The 14,168-nt window shown below is 36.3% G+C and overlaps 2 protein-coding genes across 2 annotated transcripts; one reads left to right on the forward strand and one right to left on the reverse strand.

Annotated features, from left to right (window-relative positions):
• Nucleotides 1–184: 184 nt before the first annotated feature.
• Nucleotides 185–10,335, forward strand: LOC133330509 (pneumococcal serine-rich repeat protein). Its single transcript, XM_061538946.1, has 10 exons — nucleotides 185–298; nucleotides 4,966–5,904; nucleotides 5,973–6,629; nucleotides 6,699–8,521; nucleotides 8,661–8,899; nucleotides 8,968–9,185; nucleotides 9,285–9,358; nucleotides 9,439–9,609; nucleotides 10,002–10,106; nucleotides 10,186–10,335. The coding sequence occupies exons 1-10, from the start codon at nucleotides 223–225 to the stop codon at nucleotides 10,333–10,335; spliced, it is 4,452 nt and encodes a 1,483-aa protein (XP_061394930.1). The 5' UTR covers nucleotides 185–222.
• A 2,663-nt stretch (nucleotides 10,336–12,998) lies between these two features.
• On the reverse strand, nucleotides 12,999–13,817 carry LOC133330502 (splicing factor 3A subunit 2). Its single transcript, XM_061538938.1, has one exon. It carries the CDS (start codon nucleotides 13,811–13,813, stop codon nucleotides 13,013–13,015), a length of 801 nt encoding a protein of 266 aa, XP_061394922.1. The 5' UTR covers nucleotides 13,814–13,817; the 3' UTR covers nucleotides 12,999–13,012.
• Nucleotides 13,818–14,168: the final 351 nt, after the last annotated feature.

Genomic DNA, 14,168 nt, shown 5'->3' on the forward strand with positions numbered 1-14,168 from the left:
GAGGCAGCAAAAGTAACCAAATATATATATAATCGAAAACCGACTGCTGTCAAGCTGTACCTTTTCTGCCCGTTGTTGTTGTTTTCAAAGAACAACAACAAATAATATTACAGTGATTATTTTTCTTTAAAGTTTTGATTTTTTTTTAAACAAAAAATATTTTTGAATTTTTCCCTTTAATTTAGAATTTTTATCAATAAATATACGGCATTTTTAAATAAAATGAATTCAAGTGATGGCAGCAATGGCTCTGGAGGTGGCAGTGGAGCTGGCCCAGGAGGTGGCGGCGGCGGAGGAGGTAAGTGCAACAATGTCTTCGTCCCTCCCCCATTAGCAAGTAGAAATTTGTCCTTTTATTTCAATCAAAAAAAAAATGTGAAAATGCATAGAGTTCACCTAAAATGCATGCATTATTGTGTCCCTCTCCCCCCTTGTGCATAATATTTTCTCTCAAAAATGTTGACCCCCCAAAACTCTCAATACCCCATCCATCCATATATTATCGTCATATTTCTGTGTGTGTTTTTTATTTTTCGTATTACCTTTTGTCTTTGATTTTCTATGTATCTACCAACACCACTACAACACATAAAAAAAGTTTTTCTGTTCTCTTTTGTGGTATTGCTTTCGTGGCAGTGTTGCTTATTTTAGTACTAGTTTAGGCAGGCAGATGGACGGACAGACAGCCAGGCACAACTCAAGTTTTTCTTCTTCGTGTAAAGTTGCAGAAATAGTGAAAAAAGTTAAAAATTTGTGAAAAAATAATAGATTATCAATTGCCGTGTAATCACATAAGTGTCCGACAGGAATAATCGTGTTCGGGTAAAAATCCAAAAATATTTTGTTTGTGTGTTTCATCTTGAAAAAACTTTGCCGTATCTTGCATAGTGTTTTGTATCTACTTGTCGTCTGTCGGAAAGGTAAAAAATGAATGGTAGTGTGTTGTAAATTAAAGATGAATTTAGATTTTGTTGTTGTAATTGTTAATACATAACTAAATTTTTTAATTTGTATTAAACAAAATAATAATTTTTCATTTCTTATTGTTTGTCTTCTCAAAACTGTCTCTCGCACAAATGTATTTCACAACATGTTTGCATTTGCCCCTTGATCAATCAGCTGTGAATTGTCTGTGTATACGCTCATTTATATAAAACAAAACTAATCATGATGTGTTAAAAATTTATGGGCATAACTTTAGTTTAGTAAAAACGATTAGATTATTTTTTTTTGAAATTTTTACCCTAATTATGCGCATATATTCTTTTCTTGGGGGACATATCCGGTTACCCGGTTATTTGACCCGGAAGTTGGGGTACGGGTACTCAGTTCTACGGATCCTATTGAAATGTTTACCGCAATTATGGGCATATATTTTTTCTTGGGGGCCGAGTAACCGGTTACATCCGGTTATTTGACCTGGAAATTCGGGTACGGGTACCCAGTTCTACGGATCCAATATAAAATGGGTATAATTTTAAAGCTTTTGAAAATACTATATTCTATTGAGTGGTGATATGAAGGGTTATCTGAAAACGGTTCGGAGACAGCCAAAAAAACTTGTGTTTGGACCCCGATTTTTTAAGAAATTTTTTCCTGTAGGGTTTTTTACCCTAATTATGGGCATATATTTTTTTCTTGGAGGACGTACCCGGTTATTTGACCCGATATTCCGTATGGAGGGTTATCTTAAACAGGTTCGGAGACACAGTCGAAAAAATGGGGTTGGACGCCGATTTTTTTGAAGGTATTTTTTTTGTAGGTATTTTTAACCTAATTATGGGCATATGTTTTTTTTTCTTGGAGGACGTACCTGGCTATTTGACCCGGAAGTTCGGGTATGGGTACCCGATTTTACGGATCCGATTAATAATACAAAAGCTTATGAAAATCCTATATTCCATTGAGCGGTGATATGAAGGTTTATGTCAAACCGGTTCGGAGACACAGTCAAAAAAAAATGTGGTTTGGACCCTGATTTATTTCTTTGTAAAACCTCCTAATAGTCGAACTTGAGTCCATTATAGTTCCACACCAATCCCAAACTCAAATGATAGACTATAATTTGTCCTTTCTAAAATGGTGCGATATGTAGACCCTACAAAATCAAGGATATTCCTTCTACGCGACAGAATCTCCCCTAGTTTATTGCTGAAAATAAATTGTATAAAAAAAATAATCACAAAATAGTTAAATTTTAAAATTAAACTATGATTTTAGACTAAACTATGCTTTAAAACTTCACTCTCCTTAAGGTCGATTTAAATTAAAACGATCCGCGAGGTGGCCCTAAACTAGACTTGTTCCCGATTTAAAAAAATCCACCCTTCTTAAGGTCCTTTTTCTGATCATACTGGAGTAATTTTGATCAAATTTGGAGTAATTGATGTATTGTGGCTTCTGGAACCGATCATGGTTTATTCGTTGAAATAGATTGAAATTGTGTAAATCGATTAAAATTGACTATTCATAGTCGTTGGTTGTAATGGAAGGGAATTAAACCTTTTGGAACGGCAGACTTTGAAAAAATTGTCGCTATGAACTGACCGACTACCCCTGTTGGTGAATGTTGGCTTTAATATAAGTTGGTTATGCTATAGTTGCCTTTATTTTTCAGACCACTCCCATTAACCACATTAACTTGTCCATCAATTAAATTCTCTAAATTAGGCACCTGCTGTTAGATGTGTCATAGTTGCCTTTCTTGCAGAGTTTCCCGCCATTTTGTAGACCATTTTCTAATCAGAAGAAAAACATTATATTTATTTCTCACATAAAATATTTTCCATCTCTGAGATGCTCTCTGCATAAAAAGGAATTGAGCATTCTTGATTTTTTAATAAAAAACATTGACTTATAGCCTAGACAGACGACAGCCTTAATTTGCATTAACAGCCTTAATTCACATTAACATGCACAAAATCAAACTGAATTTATACTGAATTAGGCAATTTCAATATGGCAATGCTGTCGAAAATTAATTGTTTCTTGTCAAATTTATTTATATTTATGAAAATAAAAATAAGAAATGAAGGCAAATTTCAACCATTTTTTAAACTGGGAGCTGTTTTGCTGAGATCATAGTTACTATTCCTCCTTTATGTCATGTATCTACTTCATAAAGATGTAATCCCGAAAAATATCGAAACAAATGTAAAAAATGTTCATCCTACACACAGACAAACAATTGGTTTGAAGCAAAAAACTGTTTCGTAAATGCAGAAACGCTCGTCTGTCAGGGGTAAATATTAATTCAAATTAAGGAATTTTTAATGCAAATTAAGGCTGTCGTCTGTCTATGGTATTACTTTTTTGAAAGAGATATTAATTTGCACTGACTAACGAGGGGATGGAGTAGTTACAAACAATTTTTCCGCCTTTTTGTCATCATGTCATTCCATCTCTGACAGAACGAAATCAAAGTTGCATGTACTGTTGACTAACGGCGACAGATAAGCTGACTATTGGTAGTTGTGATTTCTTTTCTATTTCTGACTGTCTCTAATTAAAAATATACATTTGTATGATAATACATTGATTCTTATTCACTTGTTTGCTTATCCTCTTTATTTTATTTGATTGTTTAGATAATATGACTAGTGGTAGTGGTTACAAACAATTTTGCCGCGTTTTATCATCTTGTCATTCCATCTCTGACAGAACGAAATCAAAGTTGCATGCACTGTTGACTAACGGCGACAGAAGGCTGAATGTTGGTAGTTGTGATTTCTTTTCTATTTCTGTCCGTCTCTAAACATATACATATGTAAGATAATATAACATTGATTATTATCATGTTTGTAGTTTATCCTCTTTTATTTTATTTGATTTTTTAGATAATATTCATAAAAATTATTTCTATTACATTCTCCATCTCTGGCTTACATTCATTGACACGGAGATTTGTGATAGTACTCTCTGAGTGTCTCTCTTATTGAATGAAAGAGTTTGACAAGTAACTTTGCCGTGTTTTGGTTATGGGTGTTCAAGAAAAAAAAGCTGATAGTTGTGCCAGCTACCGCAATGTGTGGGACTTTTATGTTTTTTTTATTTAAAACATTAAAAAGTTTAAATAATATTTATTTATGCAAGGCTGACACAGGCTCGCTCTGATAGATATCATAGTTCACTCTCTTTCTGTGCTTCTCATTAAAAAAAGAGGATAACAAAATCAACTTGGCGCGTTTTGTCAACGTCATTATAAAAAATGTGCACAGTTTTGTTTATTTATTTTATTTTAATAATTAAAACGCGTTAAAATAATATATATGCCAGCAGGAAAATTAGTGTTCTTTAATATTGTGATCATTTTTGAAATAAAAAAACTTGGAAATGTTTAGTTCAGGAAATTTAGTTGACAATGACAAAGACTGTTGGACTGTGCTTTCTCTTTCTCCCTCTCTCTCTCTCTTTGTGTCTCTAATTAAAAAGAGGCTAACAACATCAATTTGGCGCTTTTTTCTTTAATGTAGTTCTATATTTGTGATAGTTTTGTTTTTAAATATTGAAGACAGTTCATTCTGTTTGTATGGGAGTTTTTTTTTTTATTTATTTCTGTTTTTTGTTAATTTTTTATTTTATTATTTAATTTTTATTCCACAGAACCCTTGAAAATAATCAAAACCCAATTAATACCCCATCCACATCCAGTGTCTTCACAACAATCATCATCACACAGCCACCAACATTCACCATTGCCTTCACCCACAACAACAACACCGACTCCACCAACACCGTTACAATTACAATCTTCCAATACCACTTCTACTACCTCTTCTTCCACATCCGCAAATACTATCACAAATCCCCCCAACAATACCAATGCACATAATAGTAGTAGTAGTAGTAACAGCACAGCACAACAGACCACAGTAGTCCACCATCATCAACATCACCATCCACCATCCATACAATTGAAAAATCCAACAAATGTAACAAATTTATTTTCTTTAAATCCAGTTGCAGCCAAAATAACACATGTCAAGACAACAACAATAGATGCCGTTGGCAGTGGTATATCATTGAGTGGTTTAACACCAACGGGCGGCGGTGGAGCAGGAGGTACCACAGGCGGCGGTACCATTGTAACAAGTGCTGGCCTATCTGCCGTGGGTGCAATTAAAGTTGGCAATAGTGGTGCTGTTGCCACCTCACTAGGTGGTACACCAATTGCATTGAACTCCTCGCAGGGTTCGACAGGTGCCAGTGGTGGTGCCACATCAATACGTGCCATAGGTGCTGGTGGCCAGTCCACACAAGTTCGGGTGGTTATGAGCAACATAATGTCACCGTCAATGATCAAACAGCTGGAAAATGCCGCTGGCCCCGGACGTACACAAATTACCACATTTCCCACAGCCCCGGCCAGATCCGTTTCAAATACTTCGATAACCGTAACCAGATCGGCAACACAAGCCACCTATTTGCCGCGGCCCAATGCAACGGCAACACAAATGTCGGCTGTGGGAATGGGTATACCGACGGGCGGTGGACAACGTCTGGTCACGCCCCTTAGGACCACCCCAGTCTCCGGACAGGGAGGAACGTCGGGAGGAGGGGCCACAGTTACTGGTATTACGGCCACGGGGAATTTTGTGCGCGGCACAGCTGTTAGTCGGCAAACATCATCGCCGGCCACCACAGTTATATCACCGGCCACAAGTACAACATGGATGGCGGCAGCTAACCAGGCGGGGCATCAAGTGCAATTAATACGAGCCATACCACATCAGACCAGGCAACGTATTATAACCACCCAGGGTATTAGTGGTGTACCGGTATCGGCCACGGGATCTGTGGCATCAGTTAGTGGTACTGTCGTTACCACCACAGCATCGGCATTGCAGGCAGGAGGAGGCGGTATGGTTTCCCAACAACATCTAACACCAACGTCACAACAACAATGTAAGTTATAAATTGATTTTACAACAACAATTTTGATTTTAATTCTCTGTTTTTTTTTCTTCTTCTAGCCACCATACAATCTGTGTCCTCAGCCTCAGCGTCATCGTCACAGCAACAACAGCAGGCCCAACAACAAACCTATGTGGCCACCGTATTACCAAATAGGCAGCATCAAGCCACCTTGGTTTATTCCTCAAATGTAACTGGATCTCAACAATTGACCACCGGTCAACAACAGCAGCAACAACAATTTAATCCCACCTCCGTGGCTGGTGGTGCTGGCGGACCAAGATTTACTGTGGCCACACAACTAACACCAGGCAGTGGTGGTGGTGGCGGCGTTGGTGCTACACGACAAATACGTCCAATACCATTTGCCAAATCATTTTCGGCCACCAAATTAAATACCACCAGTATAAGTATACGGGCACCGAATTTACCACAATTGACACCGTCCATGGCAGCGGCTGCAGGTGTATCAAATGTTGTCAGCTCATCGGCTAGTGGTGGTGTGGCGGGTGCAGCAAATTCCCCACGTAGTACCACAGTGACTGGAGTAACCGGATCCAGTGGTAATGTAATACCATCGACAACAACACGTATCATACAGCTGCAGCAACAGCCGGGTGGAACAACCCAACAGATTATTGGTTCCACCGGACGTTTGGCTGCCAATGTAATGTTGCAGCCCATAATTGTGAATACGGCGGGGGCCGGGAAGATTGGTAAGTTGTGAGATTCTCGCATTAAAGAATAATACGATTATAAATTGTTGTTCTTTTGTCCCCCCTCAGGTATACGTCCTCCCGTAACAATGGCCGCCAAAGTTCAACCACCCTTAACCATAACCCAATTGGGTATTGGAAAATTACCTTCTTCATCGGTGTCGTCAGCATCAGCATCCTCTTCATCATCATCGGCAACATCTGCCTCTACTGGTGGTGGTGGTCAACAAAATATCAATACAAGTTCCGGTAATGCCTCGCCATCCATCTCATCGGCGGCCAGTATAACCGTTACAAATCTATCCACAAATGCCACAACACAATTGGTAAATGTCTCACAGGGTGGCGGCAGCAGTGCGGCCGGCCAACTCTTGGCCACACAAAATTTGATAACATCCAGTGCTGGCGGCGGTAATGCCACCGTGACAGCTGCCGGCGGAGCCACCGTTGTTCCTTTGTCGATAAATGCCCGAGGTACACTGACCGGTACAATGACACCCATTAAAAATGCTAATGCCATTACGGTGGGTAAAGTTATGACACAGGCCCAATTGGCCGCCTCCCATTCGCCATTGGACAGTGGATCAACGAATTCTTCCTCCAATAACAATTCATCGGCGGCCAATGTTTATATACATGCAGCCAGCCATCCGCCACAAAGACCGCACAGTAATAGCAGTACAAGCAGTAATAGTGGTGCGGGTGGTGGTGGCGCCAGTGTTGTTGTCAACACCTCAGGAGGAGGAACAGGAGTTATAAATACCAGTCAAGCCCCCCCTAGTGTCCTAACCTCAACTGGCAATGTTGTGGCCGGAACATTTTTACAACCCGGCAGTACCATTTACTATGAATCGGTACCAGCCAGTTCAGTACAAGTTTCCACCGGTGTATTATCCCTGACCACCACAACAGTTACCAGCAGTACCATGTCTCAAAATCAAATTGCCAGTTCAGCGGCAGCAGCGGCGGCGGCTAATTTATCAATATCCTCTTTGCCATTTGTAAGCCACTCTGGTGGTGGTGGTAATTCGACAACAGCCACCTTTACCGTTGTGCCATCTACCGGTGGACGTACCATTGGTCAATTGCAAATACCCGTTTCAAATGCTGCTGGCGCCCAAATACAAACGGTTCCCGTGCGTTTTAGTCAATTATCAGGACAAATGTCAGCTGATGCATCGGCGGGTATATCTGTATCGCAAGCAACAGCTAACCAGATACTACAACAATCGGCTGCGGCGGCGGGTTTGGAAACATCACAAATAATAATACCAGCATCCCAGGCGAATGTAACATCAACAGCAGCCTCCGCCCAGCAGCATCATCATCAACAGATGGTTATACCCTTGCAAACATCCATAAAAGTCACATCGGGTGGTGGTTCAACGGGCACCGCTGTGGTGTCGAATTTTTTGCGTAAACGTGATATTGATGGTTCACCCATAAGGGCAGCCAAAAATCTACAACCCACTCTATTATCAATGGGTTCGGCGAATAATATCATCCATAATAATAATTCGGCGACATCAGCAGCCGCCACCTCTTCAATTGGTGGCAGTTCATCGTCCTATAGTTTAAGCTCTGTGACAACATCATCGTCATCCGGTGCGACAACTGTTCTAACAGCTGAAGCTTTGGCCAAAAAGGATAGAAATGCCGCCGCCAACAATTGTTTGTCCTCATCAGCGGGAATTAATTCTTCGCTAACGACATCGGTGACACGATCATCCCGGGCCGATTCACCAGCCTCGTCAGATGGCTCAACAACCGTGTCCGCCAACTCTTCACCCGGTGTGGAACAACAAATTCAGGATAATAATATGATTATAAATCGTATGACTGGTAGTGGTTCTAATCACAGCATCGAATCACATTTTAATCCAATTAATGAGGTAGGTAATCCACACAGCCCACACCCCACACTCGTGTTTTTCTTTTTTGTTTTGTTTTGAGTGTACCACCCCCCTTCCCTTTGTGTGTTCTCTCTGTTTGTGTGTGTTTTGTTATTTTCTTAAATGTTTCTTATTAAAGCTTTACTCCAATCATCTTTCTGTGGTTCCACAGCAGCATCATATTATACCCGGCACCCCGGTTACCTCAAGAAATCTACAAAATTCAATGGAACATCATCATCATCACGGAACATCGTCGTCATCGTTACATGGCTCAAATTCAGCAACCACAGCATCGGCCATAACCATACAACAAAGACTTAATGGGGTTGGTGGACCATTGGAGTGTCCACCACGTAAAAAATCCCGGCGATCAACGTAAGTTTTTGAGATATATTTTGTTTGGGATTTTTTTTCTAAAATGTATTTTTGTTTTTTTTTTTCAGCAATGATAGTCAATTATCCAGCCACAGTCAGGCATCACTTAGTCTACCACCACCTCAGGCCAATAGTGCCACAAGCAGTTTAGCACAACAAACACCCGCCATTATTGCCCAGGAAGCAGGATCTACTGCTGTAACTAATGTTATTAGTAATGGTACCGTAACACAAAATACAGTCAGTTCCGGGGGATCATCCGCATCGGCACCCCCAGGTAATGAGGGTAAGATATTTGTATTATTATATAGTTGTGAGATTATGTTATGGATAGTGAGGTTAGGTTCAATATCAAAATAATCCTCTTTTTTATTTCCATTTCTAGTTGTTAATGGCAAAGAGAACACCAAACCTGTGGAATTTATATTGAAACGTCCAAAGAATTGTACTCTAATGAGTGTAAGTATTTATCGCCCACCCTCTCTCTGTCTCTCTCCCTTTGCAATCAATTTAATGTTGCGTTTTTTTTTTATTTCCAGACCTATAAACAAACCTGGAAATCGGCCTATAATCATTTTCAACGTTATTCCGATGTTAAGCCGCGCGAAGAACGACGTCCCACCATTATGGATTTGGCCAATCAAAATAATGTCTTGGGTAAAATAAATGGCTGGAAAATCTATCATTTAAAATCGCAAATGGAAGATTTGGTAAGTGGGATGGACCACAGATTCTGTAATTAATTGGTCTAAAAATATATCATTCGATTTGCACGAAATTTGGCACAGCGTACTGAATTGAGTCTAGAATGATGTGTGCAAAGTTTCGTGAAAATCGGTTCAGATTTAGATATAGCTCCCATATATATTTTCGTCCGATTTTATGTAAATGGTACACCAAAGACCCTATATATTCATCGATTTGCACGAAATTTGGATTTATAAGTAAATGAAGAACTCAAAATGTGGTCGAAAGTACAAAACATACTGAAATAAGTGTAACCTAACCGCCCGACTTTAATACTTTCTTTACTGGTTTTAATTATTTATTTAAAATTATTTAAAAATTAATTTTTATTTATTTATTTTTTATTTTTTTTTAGTGTGAAAACGAATCCTTGGGTTATGAAAAATTATCCAGCATGTTGAAACAAATGGAATCGAATGGCATTACCAATGAAATTGAACGCATTAGCGATCTACTAAAGGTATAATATTATAACTCTTTTTTTAATTTATTTAATTTTTTTTAATTGTTTATTCTCTCTCTTTCTCTCCCCCGTCTAGGGTAACATGCAACGTAGTAAAATTATTGTTGATGGTGTCAGTGAGGCACAAAATCAAATAATGAAAATATTCGAACATAAATCCCATGTATCGGATATTATTACACGTTGTGCCTCGAAGCGCAACTATAAAAAACGTGAGAAAGTTTAAAGTAGTGACCAATCCAACTAACCCAGCCAACCACCCATATCGTTAAGAAGGTCTACAAGAACAACAACATATATACAATCATAGATTGTTTTCGTGAAACATACTTCTTTGTTGATACTTACAGAAACAGAAAAAACATTATTGATGATGATAACAATGTTAATAGTTATGTTCCCAGTAAACCCTCCCTTCCTCCCCCTGTGTAATGTATTTTAAGATATATTATTTTTTAAATGTTTATTCAAAATTAAGATAATTAAATCTTAATTTTGTGTTTTTTGTTTCCCCCTCCTACTGGATTTGCATTAATTTCAATATCTTTTGATTGTAATTTTAAATATCCATCTATCCATCATTAAGAATATTGAAAAAAGAAAACTTTATAACCAAAATATATTGTAAATATTTTAATTTTTAAATATTCAACCTAAGATGATAAACAACTAATCTAACCTAACCAACAAACACATACATACACACACATATATATTTATAATTAATACTAAATTTCTAGTAAGTTTTATTTATATTAAGATATAAAAACAAAAACAAAACTATTTTTCTAATTTATAAAGGAAAGACAAAAACTACCAACAACAACAATTTTGCTAAAATGTTATACACATTAAAAATTACAAAAAAGAAAGAAAAAAACTACAACTAAAACACATTACGTTGAAAAGGTAAAAACAACAACAAGAAAATAAATCAAGAATAATCTTTAAAAAAAATATGGGTTTATATAAAGAATTTTTTAAAAATATCTAAATTTTTTAAAAAAATATATTTTTTTCAAAGGTTTATATTTTTTTCAAAGGCGAGGATTTTTTAAAAATATTTTTTCAAAGGCATTGATTTTTTTAAAAAAATATGTTTTCAAAGGCTTGGATTTTTTATAAGTATTTTTTTACAAGTATTTTTCAAAGGCGTGGATTTTTTAAAAATGTTTTTTCCAAGCGTGGATTTTTTAAAAATATTTTTTCATAGGCCGGGATTTTTTAAAAAATTATTTTTTCAAAAACCTGGATTTTTTAAAAGTATTTTTTCAAAGGCTTGGATTTTTTAAAAATATTTTTTTAAGGGTTTGGATTTAAAAAAAAAATTTTTAAGGCTTGGATTTTTTAAAAATCTGTTTTCAAAGGCGTGGATTTTTTAAAAATATTTTTTCAATATTTTTCGACCGCAAATATTAGCGTGGATTTTTTAAAAATATCTTTTCAGGTGTGAATTTTTTAAAAAACTATTTTTTTAAAGCAAAACCACAAGTTGCGGATTTTTTAAATTTTTTTTAAGGCGTGGGTTTTTAAACGAATTTTTTCAAATGCTTGGATTTTTTAAAAATATTCTTTTAAAGGTTTGGATTTTTTTAAAAATATTTTTTTTAAAGGCTTGGATTTTATATATATATATATATATATATTTTCAAAGGCTTGGATTTTTTAAAAATATTTTTTTATAGGCCTGGATTTTTTAAAACTATTTTTTCAAAGGCGTGCCTTTTTTAAAAGCATTTTTTCAAAGGCATGGATTTTTTAAAAATATTTTTTCATAGGCCTGGATGTTTTAAAACTATTTTTTCAAAGGCGAGGATTTTTTATAAACATTTTTTCAAAGCCGTGGATTTTTTAAAAAAATATTTTTTCCAAGGCGTGGCTTTTTTTAAAAATATTTTATCCAAGGCGTGAATTTTTTAAAAATATTTTTATTCAAGACGTAGATTTTTTAAAAATATTTTTTAAACAAATATTTATTAAAGGTGTGGATTTTTTAAAAGAATATTTATTAAAGGTGTGGATTTTTTAAAATAATATTTTTTAAAGGTTTGGATTTAAAAAAAAAATATTTTTTCAAAGGCGTGGATTTTTAAAAAAATATATATTTTTTCAAAGACGTGTATTTTTTAAAAATACTTGTTCAATGGCATGGATTTTTTAAACAGTTTTTTCAAAGGCGGGGTTTTTTAAACATTTTTTCAAAGTCGTGAATTTTTTTTAAAATATTTTTTTAAGGCGTGGATTTTTTAAAAAAAAATAATATTTTTTAAAGGTGTGGATTTTGTTAATATTTTTTAAAGGCGTGGATTAAAAAAAACATTTTTTCAAAGGCTTGGATTTTTTTAAATATTTTTTCAAAGGCTTGGATTTTTTTTAATATTTTTTCAAAGGCGTGGATTCTTTTAAAAATACTTTTTCAAAGGAGAGGATTTAAAAAAAATTGTTTTTAAGGCGCGAATTTTTTTAATTTTTTTTCAAAGGCATGGATTTTTTTAATTTTGTTTTTAAAGTCGTGGATTAAAAAAAATCAAAGGCGTGGATCTTTTTAATGTTTTTTTTTCGAATGCGTGGATTTTAAAAAAAATATTTTTTCAAAGACATGGATTTAAAAAATTTATTTTTTCAAAGGCGTGGATCTTTAAAAAATTTTTTCCAAAGGCGTGGATTTTTTAAAAATTCACAAAGCGTGAATTTTTTAGGAAATATTTTTCAATGGCCCACAAAATCCAGGATTTCTTAATATTTTTTCAGAGAATAAAACAGTATGTTTTTTGGAGCAAATACAATTCTTTATTCTATTATTTAAAATATTGTTTACTGTCTTATTAAAAATGCCTTTATTCTGCTTCCCAATCATAATCGACACATTCCCGATAGTCTTAGGAAGCAGCTGGATCCTCTTCTCACATTGGCGGCGGCGGTACTGGCAGTACACCCATTGGTGGTGGCGGTGGTACCCCATTAAATATATGTCTCGGCGGTCCAGGCATAGGAAAACCAGCCGGTGGTCCACCCAATGCCCTGTGTAAATTTGGCGGTGGTGGTGGTATGATTTTCGGTTCCAATTTGAAGGAAAATTGTAAAAAGAATTGCTTTGTATCACGATTCCAATGTGTCCAAAATTTACCCTCAGTCTTCTCAACTTCTCGCGAGGGTACCTTAAAGCCAATCGTTTCATATGGTTCGGCGGCAAATAACAAATATTGCCATTTACGATCTGGTGGTTCTATCTTCTGTTCATATGCTGACATAAAACGATGTCGTGGTATAATACCTTCTGTTATTTCGGGATAATCGATTTGAAAGAGCAGTGATTGTTGTCCATTATTGGGATCACGTTGTTTGGTCACCCGATAACCGGGACGACCGATTTTAACGAATTTTTTCGGTTCGACACGAGGTTTTTCCGGCGCCATCATAGACGGTGCCTCTTTGGCTTCTTTGGCGGCTCGACGTGCCAAATTCTCTTGATGTTTTTTACCCTGAGTGTGGGCCAAATAGGAGCCTTCATTATTGTGCAGCGTCAGACAAAGTTTACATTCATAGGAGCCTAAATGATTTTTCATAAAATATGGATCTTTATTTAGATCGATTGTCTCCAGCGCCAATTGGCGCAAACGTTCCTTGCGATCACGATTGGTTTCAGACCATGATGCCACCCCACCGCTACCGGTTTTGCCACCGGCACGATTTTGGAAATCCATAGTGGTTGTTGGTTAATTTGTTGTTCTTGAGGGGTTTGCTTCGATTCTAGGGGGACAAGAGGATGTGAATAATTTAGTTGGGAAGTAAGAGAATATTTCCTGATGACCACTTACCAATTTCCAAGGGAAAACGCTGTTTTATAGTTCAATAGTCCATGAACTAATCACTGCTGTGAGCTAGTGAACTAGTTCAATTAATGTTGTTTACATATGACATTTTTTGGAGTAGAAATTAACAAGGTTATGTTAGAGTAGCGTATAAACTATTGGTTTAAAATGACAGTTTGCCACAAATAGCATATTTATTATAGTACATTTACATTGTACTGGATTTAGTTAACACAGTGGGTTGAAA

The sequence above is a fragment of the Musca vetustissima genome, unplaced genomic scaffold (genome assembly GCF_032173495.1).
Source record: "Musca vetustissima isolate MV318-11 ecotype Yass unplaced genomic scaffold, APGP_CSIRO_Mvet_v1 utg4377, whole genome shotgun sequence".
NCBI classification, from domain to species: domain Eukaryota; kingdom Metazoa; phylum Arthropoda; class Insecta; order Diptera; family Muscidae; genus Musca; species Musca vetustissima.

Coding starts and splice junctions, on each gene's coding strand:
- LOC133330509 (XM_061538946.1), top strand. CDS start 223: ATGAATTCAAGTGATGGCAGCAATGGCTCTGGAGGTGGCAGTGGAGCT. Junction 5,905..5,972: donor ACCAACGTCACAACAACAAT/GTAAGTTATAAA, acceptor TTCTTCTTCTAG/CCACCATACAATCTGTGTCC. Junction 6,630..6,698: donor GGCGGGGGCCGGGAAGATTG/GTAAGTTGTGAG, acceptor GTCCCCCCTCAG/GTATACGTCCTCCCGTAACA.
- LOC133330502 (XM_061538938.1), bottom strand. CDS start 13,813: ATGGATTTCCAAAATCGTGCCGGTGGCAAAACCGGTAGCGGTGGGGTG.